At 34.5% G+C, this 18,491-nt stretch overlaps 1 protein-coding gene across 2 annotated transcripts in view; it reads right to left on the bottom strand.

The window, feature by feature from the left end:
- Positions 1–15,808, bottom strand: part of LOC119071456 (lachesin) — a 188,497-nt gene extending 172,689 nt beyond the window's left edge. Inside the window, exons 1-3 of one of the 2 annotated variants that reach the window (XM_037176309.1) lie at positions 15,776–15,808; positions 15,194–15,565; positions 168–339 (exon numbers count right to left, since the gene is read on the bottom strand). In XM_037176309.1, coding sequence (XP_037032204.1) covers positions 168–231 — 64 coding nt within the window. In that variant the 5' untranslated portion in view covers positions 232–339; positions 15,194–15,565; positions 15,776–15,808. Of the gene's footprint in view, positions 1–167; positions 340–15,193 lie in introns of both variants that reach the window. The other variant, XM_037176308.1, reaches the window with a different exon arrangement.
- Between the last annotated feature and the right edge of the window lie 2,683 nt (positions 15,809–18,491).

The raw sequence follows: 18,491 nt of genomic DNA, 5'->3' as shown, positions 1-18,491 counted from the left end.
ACACATTTTCTGTTTCGGTGTTTTACTTGAGTTTCTGATTTCTCCATATAAAAATACATGCAAAATTCACAAAAAACCAGTAAACCACGAAATAGAAAATGTGTCGGTTTTCAAAATTCCGCGAGTGTATTTCAACTTAAAACTGTAATACAAAAAACTCAATTCACCTGTTATATCCGATGAAACTCCATTAAGTATGGTACAAGAAATAAATGTTAAAAAAAATAACATTGTTCGTTTATAGTCGTCCTGAATCAGTTTATTAGTTGTAGTGTTTTCGTTTGGTTAATCCCTCGGAGTAAGCATCACAGTTTTTTATTATTTTGTTCCAAAACGATCCTGAAATATTTAGATGGTACTATGTTAGTAAATTAAAATAGCAAATACTAATCAGTTATTTATTGCGCAATGATTGAGCATTTGAGCCATGGAAGCAGTGGAGAGAGCAAGTGACTCAACGTAAACACAACGACGTACGCAACCATATTGTATCCATATTTCATAATTAAATTTTTAATTTTTGTAAATTTCTTGCAAATAAATGGCGAATCTCAAATTAATGGACCTTAGAATTATGGCAATGAATTAATTTTTAAATTTCAAACAGCGATTGTTGATATATTCAGAGATGAAAAAGTGCCTTTATCGTCGGCATTTGCCATTACCGTACGGATTTAGCGTTAGTGTGTGGCATTTAGCGTTAAAAAAATCTGACGTTCTCTAATATATCTAGAAATGTGAAATCAGATCTTCGGTCTCAGTGTTTTAATTGAGCTGTGGTCGTAATTTTTTTTTATGTATGGGGAATGCAAACCGATTCAAACCGATCTAATTTTTCAGTTAATTGTCCAACTTTGGCCGTGAAAAAACCGCGGTTTTTAGCACTGAAACCCGGTTTTTCGGTTAAGGCCCGTCATTAGGAAATGACAGGACTGTTTCCCGAAAATGTATTTAAAATTTTATCACAAAAATTCACCGAAAAAATTCAAAGAAACTCACCTCTTATGCTTTCCATTGTATTCGGGCATAGTCTCTTTAGGTCGTCAAGGCATAATTGAAATCTAAAACACTTTTTACTCGATGCAAAAACAAAAAGTTGTTTTTTTGTTTTGTCGCGACAAAAACACAGAAAATATTTCGACACAACTGTGACACTCCGCTACTATAAGTACTAGAATGAATGTTTGCTGTGTTCACTTCGGCGGTAAAATATTTTCATTCAAAAAAGTGTCGGACATATTATAAAAATCATGAAACAGTTGACAAAGGGTAGCGTATACATTTAATAATGCTCATCGACTATTTTTTAAAGCTTTACGAGAGCTCAGCGGACATTCTTTCAACAATGGGAGAGTATTCATTAACAATTTAGCCTCTCGTAAGTCTGCGCTGAGCGTAAATAAATGTTCGTTCCTCTTTAGTAAGCTAAGAAGACTTCGCGAAGTCAAATTATGCCACCTCTTTGAATAAAAATATCGGCTGAGTTCTAATAATTCTCTGCTGAGCTCTAATAATTCTTCGCTGAGCTTTAACAAACCTCCGCTGAGCTCTAATAATTCTCCGCTAGGCTTCAGGAAGTGTCCGTTAGGTCTAAGCAAGTTGCAGGAAGGCTTAATGGAGCGAATCGGTCACTCAGCGGAGATCTGTTAAAGCTAAGTGCAGTCTTATAAAATCATAGCAACAATTATTAGGTATCCGCTGATGCTTATTGAGTGTTCGCTTAGCTTCATTGCCTTACTACAACGTGCTAAGGTCTGACGGACTCTTACTGAAGCGTAGCGGAGAATTATTAGACCTCATTAGAGGTTTGTCAAAGCTCAGAGGAGAATTATTAGAGCTCAGCGGAGGTTTGTTAAAGTTCAGCGGAGAATTGTTCGACCTCAGCCGATATTTTTATTCAAAGAGTTGGCATAATTAGGCTCAGCGAAGTCTTGTTAGCTTATACTGAAGAAGTGGGAGAGGTTACAATTTTAATAAATGTCTACCATCGTTGAAGTGTGGGACACTTTTTTGAATGAAAATATTTTACCGCCGAAGTGAACACAGCAAACATTCATTCTAGTACTTATAATAGCGGAGTGTTACAGTTGTGTCGAAATATTTTCTGTGTTTTTGTCGCGACAAAACAAAAAAAAACTTTTTGTTTTTGCATCGAGTAAAAAGTGTTTAGTGTTCAAATATGCCTTGGCGACCTAAAGAGACTATGCCCGAATACAATGGAAAGCATAAGAGGTGAGTTTCTTTGAATTTTTTCCGTGAATTTTTGTGATAAAATTTTCCATACATTTTCGGAAAACTGTCCTGTCATTTCCCAATGACGGGCCTTAATCAGTCTATTTCGCTAATGTCGTCAAGAATAAAAGTGAATTTTGTGTGCGATATCTACTGATATTACAGTCACCAACAATAGATTGTCATTTTTTCTAGCTTTTCATTTTTTTTTCGTTCAATACAATTCAATGGGTAATAGTATAATCTAAATCTATAGATCGCCTCGCTTTGCGAAACTGATGACAGCACAGCTCAGTGACGATCTTGTGTGCAAACTAATCTAGCCAACCTCGAAAAAGCGGAATATTTTTTAAATTCCTACAAATGCAGCAACAAATTTTAGACATTTTTTCGAGCAATTCAACGATTTTATTTTCCTTGACTTCAAATATCAACATTTTACGGTTGCTAAAACTGTTTAATTCAATTTTCCTAAAAAATATTTCAAAAATTTCCACCCTTTGCGAAGTTGGCTGTGTTTTGTTTGCACACAAATTTTGGCATACGATCGCACTGCCAGTGTCAACCGTAGAGATCTATTCCGTTTCCTGTTTAGATCTGACTGACGAATTCGGAAGAAGTGTACAAGTTTGAAAAAAATCGATCCGTCCCTCCTTTGTTCAACTAGAAAATCGGTCGGACTGCTTTTCAAAAGAATTCCTCTAAATTCGCTGACAAAAGACACTTCACATTTTTGCTCATTCAACAAAAATTTAGAAAAGTAAATTCCTTTACTGATAGAGCAAATTGTTCTCATTAGAATATTGGGAAAGCGAAACAGCGGACTTAGCAATTCGTAGAATTTTATACTTTCTAGATTAGGCACACATCAAAACTTCGGAATGGTTTAACGAAACACGAACAAAACATTTATTTTTATTTACATTAATTGATCGAGCTATACGTTATTCAACTTCACAACGAGCCATCAGAACAGTCGAAGCGTTTGCTGCGACTGAGCCCCGTACGAACCCGTAAGTCTATTGCGCCCGTAAGTGTAGTTAAAGTAAAATTATTATGAAATGTGTACATCTTAGAAATTGCGCATAGCGCAATTACGAAGCCCCGTACGACGTTCCTTTCAAATAAAACAAAAATTTCAAATAGCCCTAAAATTTTAATTTATTGAGTATAAATACACATAGGGCCTAGTATCGGCCTCAGTCCGAGGATCCAAATTTTTTTTTTTTCAACTACATTCTATTCGGCATTTGATTACCTTCCAAATGAAACAAAAAATACAAAAAACGGATGAAATTACCTCGAGTTATATGTAAAATACACATAGGGCCCTAGTAGCGGCCTTAGTCCGAGGACCCAAATTTAATTTTTTTTTTCAACAACATTCTATTCTGCCTTTGATTACCTTCCAAATGAAACAAAAATTACGAAAAACGGATGAAATTTGCTCGAGTTATATGTAAAATACACATAGGACCCTAGTAGCGGCCTTAGTCCAAGGACCCAAATTTAATTTTTTTTTCAACAACATCCTATTCGGTGTTCGATTATCTTTCAAATGAAACAAAAATTACGAAAAACGGATGAAATTTACTCGAGTTGTATGTAAAATACGCATAGGGCCCTAGTAGCGGCCTTAGTCCGAGGACCCAAATTTAATTTTTTTTTCAACAACATTCTATTCGGCCTTTGATTACCTTCCAAATGACACAAAAATTACGAAAAACGAATGAAATTTACTCGAGTTCTATGTAAAATACACATAGGGCCCTAGTAGCTTTTCACTTCTAAGGCCCTAACTCACGGTCCACTCACCCGATTTTTTTTCCTGGATTGGTATTGACAATACCTATCATTTGCCGTTTCATTTACATTTCCATCGTTTATTTTGCCATAAATATCACCAAAAGACCTTAAATCACTTAGGTGGCCCTAACTCACGAAGGGCCGACCCGAATATGCCCATCTTCGAACTTAGCCTCACTATTTTGACTATCTTTCAGGGAAAAAAAATTTGTTGAAATCGGATTTGATTTACTCAAGATATCGACGTGACAGACAGACGGACAGACGGACAGACGGCCCAAATTTTTATTGCGGATTCGTCATCTATGAACATAGGCAAACACTTTGCCCTTACCGTCTGCTTCGAATTCCATCAATTACACACGGCATTGTAATCCTATAAGCCCCTTCGTACTTCGTACGGGGCTAAAAACAATCAAAAAATTTATTTAAAATACAAAAAGCTAAGAATTTTGATAAAACTATTGTAACGTAAAATCGAAAACCAAATTTCACTTGATCACTTGAAACAAAAACCAGAAACCAACAGATTAGCAACAAAAAATTTCAAATGTCAAAAAATTCAGCAATGTAAACGTATTCCACACCGCATGTGGAACTTGTAGTAAATAAGAAATAAAACAACTCAGCTAGTTATTAGCTGAGATCGACGGTAATTTATTATATTTGTTAGCCTAGTGTTTTCAATTTCGAACGAGGAATATCATTTCGTACAAGGAAGAAACCGGTTTGCTATAGAGACTAATGGTGTATAAGAGGATTCACTTGGTAAAATTCTATAGAAGTATCAATATAAATTAGCCTTGGACGAAATATTTAGTTAGAAAGGCCAGTATATTTTACATTGTCATGAAATTGTACCAATTTACAAATTTGACAGTAGAATGCGATTTATTCAACGCAAAATAAAATATTGAAAATGTTTTCATTATTCAATTTAAACTTTTGTTAGTCATATAAGTTATCGAGCAAAAATTTAAATTATTTTAGGGGAATTCCTTTTATTTTTCTATACTTGACACACGCTCGTTTATCCAGTATATCGAGTATATTGCGCTTAAATAGCATAACTTTGACAACCGTCACCTGAAAGTAGTTAAATTTTACCTCCATGGATTTTGGTCAAACAAATTGCCAGTGAGTAGTGAACGATCTCAGGGGCCCTGAAAGGTAGGGTCGCTGACCGTGATTCGCGGATTCAAAAACCAACCGATATTTGGCTTATGTGATTTTTTGTTACCACAAATCACGGTCCATATCGGCTCATGTATTTTATGGATATACCTCAAATCCGAATTCACTTACCGCGACTAATATCTGCTTTTTTAAAAGTGTTATCGCCAATGACATAAAAGTTGGAATAGATAGGAATAACGTAGACAAGATAAAGTGAGCGTAATATACAGTTGAGACACACACTTAAACATTCAAATTAATTTTGACATGATGGTGAAGCTGTTGCGGACTTATTTGAAATAACCGCTACTCTCGATTACACTTATACTGGTCACTATCTCTTTACACACATTTTATAACCAATTATATTTCGTATTTGCTTTTGCTTCACCACTTGAACAAAATATTTGTATAATATTTATACTAACTTTTATGTCATTGGATCGCTCGGTACACATTGGTCCGAATGAAAAACTAATTACTTTGCCGGGATCCTGAGTTATCCAAGTTATACCCTTTATACGCAATATTCAAATACACTCGAAGTTCTGTATATACGAGCGAATAATAAGTATAAAAAAATCAAGGAATTCCCCTATTAAAACTGTCAAATTATTTCGGGATTTAAAAATGAACTAATGGACATGTGGTAAGCGTGGGAAGTTATTTTCACTCAGATTGTTAAAAAATATGTAGCACAAAACGAGAATAACTGGAAATGTGGAAAAAATATTGCGACATTTGACATGTAAGGTAAGTGAGTTAATAGCTGACAGTTTAATAGTTAAGGTCCAAACTGATTTTTTTGTGCATTTGATGACAAAGGCACGAAAATTTTACCATCGATAAAGATTGAAATTGTTATAAAAGTTATTTTTTTTCTTGATATTATTGAAATTCTAGACTTTTTACCATACAAACCATATTACGAATTTTGCACATGGAGCAAGCCTGTTCAATTTTCATCGAAAATTATGACCCTTTCGCATGGCAGATTTTTTCCACCAATTTTTTTTCTTCGATTTTAGACCCGTACGAAGTACTGGGGTCTTATAGGTTTCGTACGGGGCTGTCTATATTGCCTCTGGCAATTTATTTGTATATGCTAACAAGGCAAAGAAAGATAATGTAAGTGATTTTAAAGAGCGAATAGCTTTTCAGTAGAGAATGAAGTAAAAGAAATGAAGAGTGTCACAGTAAAGGCTTTTGATACGAGTAGGTGTTTCGTACGGGTCGGCGTTAGCTATGTTTTTTTCGCTGATTTGGCATCTCTGGACAACCACAATAGGTTTCCCCTTACTTAGGGAGTCCAATTCGACTTGTTACAAACGTATGCGTAAACCTATAAGACCACAGTACTTCGTACGGGTCTAAAAACCCATAAAAACACAAAATATCAACGAATTTTAATCACATCATTTTGTACACAACAATGCACATGGAAGGTGAATTTGTACCATGAAGAAAAATGTACGGAATTTCGTGCGGTCAACTACACAAACATGGCATATTTTCGATACGACTTCCAACAATTTCACCAACGGAAAAATGTATCGTTTCTCCGTACGTCGATTTTTAATCCAATTTTCTGATTTTCTTATTATTCACCAGTAACCTTTATCAGATAATTATTGGGCCGATAACCTGTTGGAAGTTGCAGGAACTAGCGTTTTCGAAGAATAAATTATTGAACGATGAACAAGACGAATTTAATTGTTTATTGTAGAAGTAGCGTAATCAGAATGAAAAGTTACTAAGTTAACTAATTAACAAGATTACTTTGGAAGTTCCAACAACAATCATATCACATCATCTGCTTTTATGGTTTTTGACGAGAAAACAAGCAAAAAACATAGCTAACGCCGACCCGTACGAAACACCTATTCGTATCAAAAGCCTTTAATGTGAAACTCTTAATTTCTCTTACTTCATTTTCTTCTCTGCTGAAAAGCTATTCGCGCTTTAAAATCACTTGCATTATCCACTCTTTGCCTTGCTATCATCAACAAATAAATTTCCGAAGGAAATATAGACAGCCCTGTACGAAGTCAAATTTCATAAATTCCTATTTAAACAGCTATATACCGCTATATTTACCTATATTTCACTATAAATAAACATTCCACAAATGAATTTGCTATTATATAGCTCTACATGCCTGTATATTGCTCAATATAGCTGTATATAGATATATATAGAAGTCCACATATGGGATTACTAAAAACCCCCACACATAACAAATTATTTCCATGTTAACAGAAACTCTCTAAGTACCATTTTTCCCAAGATATTTCAATTTTACTAAAATCCATTATGGCAGCCGGAAGCCATTTTGTTAGGAGACCTGAAATAGTAATACCTTTCAAACAAAAAAAAAATCATGAAATTCAAAATTTACTCGAGATATTGACAAAATACTCCACGTTCACTGTACGGCCGAGTAGCCAGATAAGAGCTCACTCCAAGAGACCTAGCTCACGCTCCGGAGAACATAATTTCATAAACTTTTTTTCCCCTGATTGGTACGGTCAATACTTCTCAATAAGCGTTCTCATCACCTGCAAATGGTCGTTTGTGCTGAAACCAGATCTGAAAGCAGCTTGTTCAACAGGTTGGTAGAAGTCGAACCTATCTAATAAAGCTAACACAGACGAAATATGTTCAAATATGGCCGACCTACAAGCAAAACCTGCTTGCCGCCCTGTGCCTGTTTAACACCAAGGGCTCTAACTCACGAGTCGGTCATCCGATTTCCATAAACTTTTTTTTTGTCGATCGGTATTGTAAATACCTTTTATTTGACGTATCACCGACAAGTGTAGTGCTTAAATGTCTGGAGATATCGTCGAAAAATACTTAGGCACTTATTGGGCCCCAGCTCGGGAGGGGTCGATCCAAAATCACTCATCTTCGAACTTAGCCTGTCTTTTACCAAGTGGGAAAAAAAGAATTTTCAAAATCGGATGCGTTTTACTCAAGTTATCGTGCAGACAGACGGACGGGCACTTTTTTTCGCTGATTTGGCATCTGTGGACAACCACAATAGGTTTCTTCTTACTTAGGGAGTCCAATTCGACGTGGTACAAACGTATGCGTAAACCTATAAGACCCCAGTACTTCGTACGGGTCTAAAAAGTTAAAAAGTTTGCACTGGATTTGAACCCAGTACTTCTTGCTTGCCAGGCTCAGACGTACTAGCTGAGCTAACGGGCTGCTGAGAAGAGTGAATGTAATTTCGAACAGCTTTTAATGCACGGTTGAAAAGTAAAGTGAACCATTGATTGGGCCAGTAACATGGTTGTGTTTTTTATATTTCAGTTTCTAATTATCAAAATGTTTGACAAATTTTATTAAAGTTTTATTCTGCAATTGAATTTTTCCCAACTAATCAAACATATAATCGAGGTCGGCCAAATCTATAAAAAGGAACGTTTGTATTGATAACTGACACGACACTATGAATCGTTTTGGTAGTCTCCCGTCAGCAAATAGTTGTTACTTAACAAATCTAAGCATTGGCTAACCACATCAAAATTAACTTGTTTGTGGATATACAGTCTCGTACAGCAGTGTACGAATAGAGTGTACATCGATGTACGGATCCCCAAAACACGATAAGACCAATGATTCACTCATCCGTAAATTGTACATTTAAAACGTACTTTCTACGAGCTACTCGTTAAACTGGCGATTTTAATGTACATCCAAAATCTCATTTTTTTGGTGTAATTAACGTTTTGTTTTAATTCTTTCACAAAAATATAAAATTCGTGATAGTATGGAACATTAGATTTCGTGATTGCAAAAATTAGTATCAAAAAAGACAATATTTTGGGGATTTGATGGATCTTAGTGACCCACACTGCACGATATTCCCGAAGTCTCACTCGATGTTACTTGAGTGTTTTGGGAAAATCGAGAAAAACCGAAAAATTGCAAGCATTTTTCCTGAGTTTCCAATTATTTTCTTACAAATTTATTTTTACTTCATTCTAGATACCTCAAAGTATAATACAAGATTATGCACCTCTTGCCAAAATTGTTATCGATACGTGTGGGCATTGCTGATCGAGCCGAAGGCGAAAACCGTAGTGCCCACACGTTAATATAACAATTTTATATATTTCGGCTATTGTAATTCAGTGTTTTCAGATGATTCTTAGTGTTTTCGAATGATTAATAATTCATTTTTGTCGATTTATGAAAAAAAATTCAGTGAAATCGTTTAATTAAATTCGTATCCGAACACTGGATCAGATGTCTCCGACGAGTATTGGAAAAATTTTATCCGACCATTGGATTTATGTGCATGAAAAATTGAAACTTAGTTGAATTTGTATTCTAATCCTTAAGGATTTTTGAGTAAGATTTCACGATTAGAGTGGCGGTGGCCATATCTCTCAGGCGTGTATTACTAAAGATTTTTTGTACCCATATAAACTTAAATAGAAAAGTTTAATATGCTGGTTGACCTTCTTAGGTTCATGAACAACGTTTTTCAGTATTACAATTTTACAGCCTCGTAGCCATTCGATTGATAGAAAGGCCACTGTCCTAAATCTTATGATATGACTTTAGATCTTGCTGCAAATATAACCAGCGAGCCTATCTAATTTTTATCATTCCACCGATTGATAGGCGTCTCATACCGCTAATAAATCCATAGTATATATACAATTTATTTGAATGTTTAAAAAAATATCTCAGACATGAAAGAGCTTATCAAAACTATTTATCTTTTTATATATGTATAGCAATTACATTTATGTTGATGATGTTTTACCTTTGCTGGTTTTAATTGAACTAATGGGAAAATTGTGAAAAAAACGGAAAAAGTTTCTCCAAAAGGTATGGAAACTAGCGTATATAGAATAAAAGAAAATGTTTTGAAAAAGAGTCAATCAAATCAATGCGAAATTTTTAAAAATGAAATAACGTAACTTGGAGACATTTGAAAGGAATATTTCAGTTTTTGATGTATGAATTTGTAACATCAAAGCGCGAGCATGTTTTTGCTGCTACGTACAAGGGGCCGTTCATAAATGACGTCCATTACTTTAGGTAAATTTTAGATCCCCCTGCTATCAGTTAATTATGTACACCTTTCCGGTAAAATAAATTAGTGTCGAAGCAATCATTATAGGGACCTTTAAGATAGCATCATCATTATATATATATATTAGCATACCTTATTACTCATTCAAGCTTTGATCACAAATCAAGTAGATGTTTTCTTCGTTTTTAAGTGCTGACCTGACACAGTATTTAATTTTTGCAACTAACAATGTATTTCAAGTTTCACAAAAACATTTTATTACACTGTTTGTGGGTCAATAGTTCATTATCAATAATAATATTTTAAAATTATCTAAAACCAAAAATAGTAAAATTAATAAAATGTTTTTTCTGATCTCATATGAATTGCAGAGTTTTTTAACTGCGGTAAATATTACAAAATTACTTATTGGCATAATTGAAAAAAAAATTAGCAAGAACAAGCTTTTCTCTTTTCTATTATTTACTTGGACACGCTTTCTGAACTTTAAAACTCTTATTTTTAATGATTCAAATTTATATATTTTTAGCAAAAAATCTGTGACCATTTAAAGTCGCTGAAGTGTCAGTATAAAATGCACAGTTTGTTTATATAAAAAGTCTCGATTAAGTAAAGCTGACAATATAAAAATATTTTTCCACTTGTCCTAAAAAAAATCTCATAGAAATTATTGCAGTGGTAATTTATAAAGTCCGATATGAACCTATCGACATCGACGATATTTTCCTTCAATATATACCTCACCTCAGACATCGCAAAGATATCAAATTGGCGTTAAAATGAAGGTATTATTGCCATTGAAGAATGAAGAATTTAGACATCTATTTCATTTTAAAACCCAAATCAGCTATTTTGAAGCAGTAAAGTAACGTGAGTAAGGTAAAGTATCGCGGTTCGACAAAATTTTTAAAATTCCCATTCGTCCTCTTTTTAGAGGACATGTCCTGTTTTTTCATCTCGTTCTTCTTTTTTACAAAAATTCTAAGAACATATCTTTTTTGAAGAAGACGTCGTCTTTGTCCTCTTTTTTCAGCTCTTCTTCTTATTTAAGTAAATTTGATGCAGCTCATACCTAAAGAACGAAAAATTTTCGCTGCGCGGATTTAACTAATAATCTTCTCTGTCAGAAAATCTCTGAACGGTAATACAACGAAATCTTCATCACACAAAAAATTTCGCTCGCTCCGCTCGCATTCTTTACCACCTCTTTTTTACATACATTGAAATAAAAGTTAGTCGTTTTACAAGAACAGCGTAGCGTTGTGTGAGGTACCAAGGATCACGCAAGGATAAGGTAAAACGAAGTCTGTATTCAGGTAATATGGAGTGGACTGAGAAGAAATCCAAAAGAATATCAGGACGACTTCAATGCATATTGTACACATATTTTTAGCCCCGTACGAAGTACTGGGGGCTTATAAGATTAATATGCCGTTTGTAACACGTCGAATTGGAAGCAGACAGTAAGGGCAAAGCATTTTGTTATGTTCATAGATGACGAATCCGCAATAAAAAAAATGTCCGTCCGTCCGTCCGTGAACCCTCTAGCTTGAGCAAATCACAACCTTTTTACAAAATTCTTTTTTTCCCCGATTGGTATCGACAAAAGTAAGGTCAAGTTCGAAAATGGGCATGGCAGGGTCGGCCCTTCCAGAGCTAAGGCCCTATAGGTGTTTTTCAGTCTTTCGACGATTTCTACCGAAATACGCACGCAATAGCTGCTTGTGATATATCAAATGAAAGGTATTGACGAGTAGAACAAAGTTGCTGAACATTGTTTTTGTGTAGGATGCAACGCGAGCTTGTTGGAAGGGCTCAAAGGTCGTTACTCGGCCCTAAGTGTTTTTTCCACATAAATCGAGTAAATCTCATCCGATTTTGCCAGATTTAGTTTTTTATGGAAGGTAATTGAATACCGAAAAGAACGTGTCGAAAAAAGTTTCAAATTTGGGCCCTTGGACTAAGGCCGCTACTCGGCCCTAAGTGTTTTTTGCACATAAATCGAGTAAATCTCATCCGATTTTGCTAGATTTTGTTTTATTTGAGAGATAATTGAATGCCGAATAGAATGATGGCAAAAAAAGTTTCAAATTTGGGCCCTTGGACTAAGGCCGCTACTCGGCCCTAAGTGTTTTTTGCACATAAATCGAGTAAATCTCATCCGATTTTGCTAGATTTAGTTTTTTATGGAAGGTAATTGAATACCGAAAAGTACGTGGCGAAAAAAGTTTCAAATTTGGGCCCTTGGACTAAGGCCGGTACTCGGCCCTAAGTGTTTTTTGCTCATAAATCGAGTAAATCTCATCCGATTTTGCTAGATTTTGTTTTATTTGAGAGATAATTGAATGCCGAATAGAATGATGGCAAAAAAAGTTTCAAATTTGGGCCCTGGGTCTTGTCAATAGCTTTCAGCAAAAAAAAAAGTTTAGTGAAATCGGTTCATGTTTCGTGAAATAAACTAGAATTTTCAAAAAATTTCTGAAAACAAGCATAAATTTTTTTGGTGGTATCTCCCCGAGATTTTTGGCCACCGACCTAATATGGGGTTTAAACGACGCGTCTGGTCAACAGCTTTCAAGGAAAAAAAAGTTTGCCGAAATCGCATTTCAATTGGTGAAAATATTTCGAACAGTCACCAATTAGCTGGAATTACCCGTGAAATTATGTGTAGTAAATTACTACACTGTAGTAAATATGGTTCGCGGTTCGACACGGAAAAAATCGCGGTTCGACAGTGATTGCTGTGCTCAACTTCAACGATTTTATCGGAAAATTTTTGTTTTTTTGCATTATAAGAGTCGATATTAGAGAAGTTATTGATACTGAACGAACAGTTCAATCAAGGAAGATTTGGTTTGTGCATACAAAATTCATCGAAAGTTGGTATTCCTTGAATTTTGCATGGAAAGCTGATTTTTGATGAAAATTAAGCGATTTAAGTGAGTTTTCAGCCTATAAAACGCAATAGCAAGTGTTTTTGAGCGCAAACTAAGTGATAACTATCATTTTCCATACCAATTTGTGATTTTCGTATTTTTTTTTATACACCTCTAACAACATGACGTGTCGAACCGCGATCCAACACGTCGAAGCCGGAAATCGATTAAAACCTTAATAATTAACTGAAATTAACATTAAAATTAACATAATTAGGCTAGTTTCGTAGAAAATTAATTGTTCCCATGGTCTAAAACAATTTCCGCCGCGTACATATCTCTTATAAGAAACGGAAACAATCGAGTTGAAACTCAGATTTTCAAAATTCTTGTCGAATCGCGATACTTTACCTTAAATGAATTTAAAAAAAACTAGTTATCATTTAGTTTGAGTTCAAAAACACTTGCTGTTGCTTATTATATGCTGAAAACTCGCGTGAATCGTTAGTTTAGATCGGTACACAGTTCGTGAAAAATGCATGCAAAATACATGGAAAATGATGTTCGTAACGCAAGTTGCAAAATGCGTGAAAAATGCGTTTAATCGCAGTTAACAATTTACATTTTATTGGAAAACAAACTATGCGCTATTGGTACCTTTGGCGAAAATAATTACCAATAGCGCTGAGTTTGGAGCCTAATAAAATGTAAATTGTTAACTTTGGACTGCGATTAAACACATTTTTCACGCATTTTGCAACTTGTGGTACGAACATCATTTTTCATGCATTTTGCCGAACTGCGAACAATATTTATATCACATAATTTCACGCAAATAATCACTTTTTACAGTTGTTTTAGATTGGTTCCTAAAAGTAAACATTATTAATGCTAGTAATGTGATTCCCAAATTCTTATGTTAATTATATGTTGAACAATCTTCAGCCAAAAATGACGAAAATTCATGCGAAAAAGTCACTGTTTCTTGTGTCAACATTTCGGGCTACTTAAAAGATGAAAACACATTCAATTTTGATTATATTTTACTGATTCACTTCGAAAAACGTTTAAATTAATTAGAAAACTTAGATTTTCCCTTAAATTATTTTATTTGGTTTTGATTCACTTTTTCGCATACTAAAGATGCTCAACACTAAGTGTCGGAAAATGAACCGTTTTGGTAGGGATGGGAGACGTTCAAAATTATCGATAATATCAATCGAAAGAAATTATCGATAATTGATTAATCATATCGTTATCGATAATTTAATAATTTCGATACTTTGATATTTATCTGAAAATTAATGATAATATACCAATATATCGGAATATATCGATAAATATCGGATTTTCGGACCGAAATATCGAATTATCGATATCTTGATAATTATCAAAATATCAATAATTATCGATTGTCAACATTTTTTTTTGATAATTTTCGATAAAAAAAGTCGATAATTATCGAAATCATTATCGCCCATGCCTAAACGAAAAAACGTTACAATCATGAGTATTATTAGAATAATGTACCAGGGAGGCAATTCGATTTGATAGATGGGAAAAGTATACGAAGGCTTCAGTCCGAGGTACTTTTACCTTTCTGGATACAAGATATGAAATTATTTCCCTGTGCAGTCTGCTATTTTATCTGCCTAGTATGATAATCTCGTATTTCGTATCTCGTATACCTATCTAGGGCAATTTTGTTTATCTCGATGTATCTGTACTCGGCATATAAAATAGCGTCTGCACCTCTGTCCAGATGTTTATTTTGACGATTTGGATTATAGCTAACTTCCAAATCGTCAAAATATAAACATTTTGGACAGAGGTGCATAATCTACTATTACTTTTTCGCTTAGAAAAAAAGGAAGAGTGACAAAGAAACCGTCGAGATCAGTTATTTTGAATTAATAGGCGCAACAATTCGGTTCAGATTTTTTTTATAAGGAACAGTGAAATTAAGTAACTTTGCGTGTATTCACTACTGCGGGATCATTCAAAAAACCACACAAAATAAAAATAATTAGTAGTAACGACTTATTACGGCACATAATTAATCCAAAAAACTGTTTACAACTTGTAGTATGAACATTTTAACATCAGTAATAAAATATCCATAAATATTCATGTCTTCAGTAATGAAATATTTGTAGTGGATGAATTTTATAATAAAAAATTGAACGTTGAATTTGAATAATTATTAGCTGACATATGCTCGACACGTACATTCATGGATTTGTACAGGCGAAAGATTTATTTATATCCTCAAAAGTAATGAAAAACATAAAAATCATTGTTTTCCATAAATAATTCATTTGTTTTGATATTTCACAACATTTTCATTAACATTTCTTTCAGTTTCCTTTTTATTCACATCAAACGTATAATAACAAATATAATTTAGTTCCCGGTTTAGCTAATATAAACAAACAAATAATTAAATTATTTAATTAGCTTTAGGTTATTTGGCTGTAAAACGTATCATCATCCCTTCAAGCAGAACAGTGTCACGAAAATACAAAAAAATTCAATTAATTACCAAAAAAACTAACACATAACTGAAGCAATCATAACTCCGACACCGCTCATATCGAGCACATTGTTTAAATTTCAAAATAAAACTCACTTCCATTTAACAAGACCATATACTTTTGCATCCTCACTGAAGAAGTACCGAATATAAACTGACTGTGATTTTAATCAAATAACGTGAAAAAGGACTTTCGGTCGCGTGGCTCCAAGAGAAAACATAGGCATGCGTCCGTCTGCATAAATGTTTTGATAACTAGTTAAACGTTGAGAGCGAAAGAGAAAACCAATTCGGTTGCAAGAATTTTTGTAAACGGAATATATATGTCTGGTATAAATATCGAAAGGGAGTTGCGATATGTAACGAAAATGATGAGAATATGAAGATGTTTAAAATGAATTCGTTAATGTTTAGTTTATAGCATTTTTAGCCAACCTAACGGGTATAATTTGAGGGTATAATTTAAAGACCCGTGAGTAGTAATTCATTTCTCTTTTTTAAGTCCGGCGGGTCGCTACATCGCCGATTCTACTAACAACTGTCCTGAGTGATGCCCAACACGCTGGTACCAGTACATCTAATTGGAAATAAGTCTTCTATAAGGACATGCTGCCCATTGAATAGCGACGTATAGAAAAGGAAGAAGGAATCTTATTTGGCTCATCTTGTACTTACGGTAACAATATGTGCAAAACTAATAGATCAGCAAAAAAAAATGACCTTAACTTGCATCATTTTGCATTTAAATCGTTCAATAACATAGTTGGTACAGTGAAAAATGTATTGGTAGATGCTATTTGCACCCGGGTGCAAATAGTCATATAAAGACTATTTGCACCCGGGTGCAATTAGTCATATAAACACTATTTGCACCCAACTATATCAAAATCCAAGGAAATTACGTTTTTTTATACGAAGTGACTATTCGCAGTTATCTGCAAATAGTCAATATTAATACTATTCGCAGATAACTGCGAATAGTCAATATTAATACTATTCGCAGATAACTGCGAATAGCAGGGGCACTTTTAAGCTTTTCGAGAAATTACACAGTTTTTCTCAAATGTTATTACGTACCTATTCGCAAATTTGAAAAGTGTGTAATTACCTTTTTGCGAATACACACTTTTGGAAAAAGTGTGTAATAATTACACACTTTACATAAAAACGGAAAATAATACCCTTCAAACAAAACTATTGTGCAATGACCTCAAAATCGCGCGAGCGATGTTTTGACCGTATCGAATTTTCCCTCTCTGTTCTGACAGACAATTTGCAGTAATTGTACCGGAGAACACTGTTGGTACAAGCCAGATCGAAATATTACTGTGCGAATAAACGAAACTCTTAATCTGGACATGCTACTCGATGGCACGTTCTCATTTGTTCAACTAAGATATGATCGAGCGATCGTAATTGTAAGTCTCTCTCTTATCTGACAGTCACACTCGAACATTTCGAAAATTGATGAAGTAATTTCTTGTTGAAGCTGAGAGAAATCTTGACTGAAATTTCCTTCGGAAACCACATGCCCATTAAGCTTGTAAATTTTTTCCCTAATCCGGTCTCAGCTTCTGAAAGACTATCTATGAAATCCCTCTCCCATTCTATCAGATCGATGATTTTTTTTGACAGTTTTCTGAATTTGTAGTTGGATGTCGAAAATCGTCAGGGAATTGCTCATAAAAGATTTTGGGAATCGTTTGTAAATTAAGGACGGTTGCTAGATTCCTACGTTTATATAGTAAAAAATGGAATCTCGCGCCGCGCGAAATTCCTACTCTATAGTGGTAATTTCGCGCCCATACATTTCTTGAATTTTTGGTGTTGTTGGAATTCGGCGCGAATTATGGAATTCGGTGTGAATTTGATTTATGATGATTTTAGGTCAAGTAAAAGTTGGAAATGGGTGCGACCTCGATTTAGAGCATTTTTAAAGAAAGTAAAAGTTGGAAAGGGGTGCGAACACAATTTTGTAAAAGAAAAATTCCCTCAGTCCTTGTTAACATTTCGTAAAAGGAAAATTTAGTTTCAATTTAGTTGCTAATCTAGACTTCGGCTTGGGATACAGCCCTCCCCTCGAAGATATACAAATTTCCCCACAGACACGTTATGTAATAATTTTGCTAGTGATTTGGTTTTGGTTATCACTTTGAATCGGCATTTTTTGTTTTTAAGGCCATCGGTAAGTTGTGTTCGCAGTGTATGATACCACACCTGTGGTAAGAGTCACTTTTTGTCACTGCTGTAGCTGAAACAGTGATTGTAAAGTTTTTACCGTCACTGCGAATAGTGACCGTAAAGTAGAAATTCATTTTGAAATAAAAATTGTCCCAACCGGGACTCGATACCGGCACTTCTAGCACATTAATCTAGGTCGCTACCAAGTACGCCAACTGCGATAAAATGTGTTACGTTCTTGGTGAAGCAAGTGAGTCATACAATACACGTGTCTGAATGTGTGCGCTCGTATTATATCCTCGTGTGAGTGTTATTCCACTCGTTCGCTGCGCTTACTCGATACATAAACAATAAACACTCACACTCGGATATATACTCTCGCACACATTCAAACGTGTAATATCATGACTCACTTACTTAACCAAGCACGTAACATACTATTATTTTTCACTTTTTAATAACAATAACTAAATGCAGTTTCCTTATTATAATATTGTGCACCTCTTGATTTGAGCTCTTTTTTAATTATAAAAACCTGTTTCAGATGAACAAAATAGAAGCGAATACGAGAAGATAAAGTGAAAGAATACTGACGCAAAATTTTAGTGACGAGACTTAACGTCCACATCGA

The sequence above is a fragment of the Bradysia coprophila genome (assembly GCF_014529535.1).
Source record: "Bradysia coprophila strain Holo2 chromosome IV unlocalized genomic scaffold, BU_Bcop_v1 contig_5, whole genome shotgun sequence".
In the NCBI taxonomy this organism is placed as follows: domain Eukaryota; kingdom Metazoa; phylum Arthropoda; class Insecta; order Diptera; family Sciaridae; genus Bradysia; species Bradysia coprophila.
Note: the sequence above shows the minus strand (reverse complement) of the source record. Positions and strands in the feature narration are given on the sequence as shown.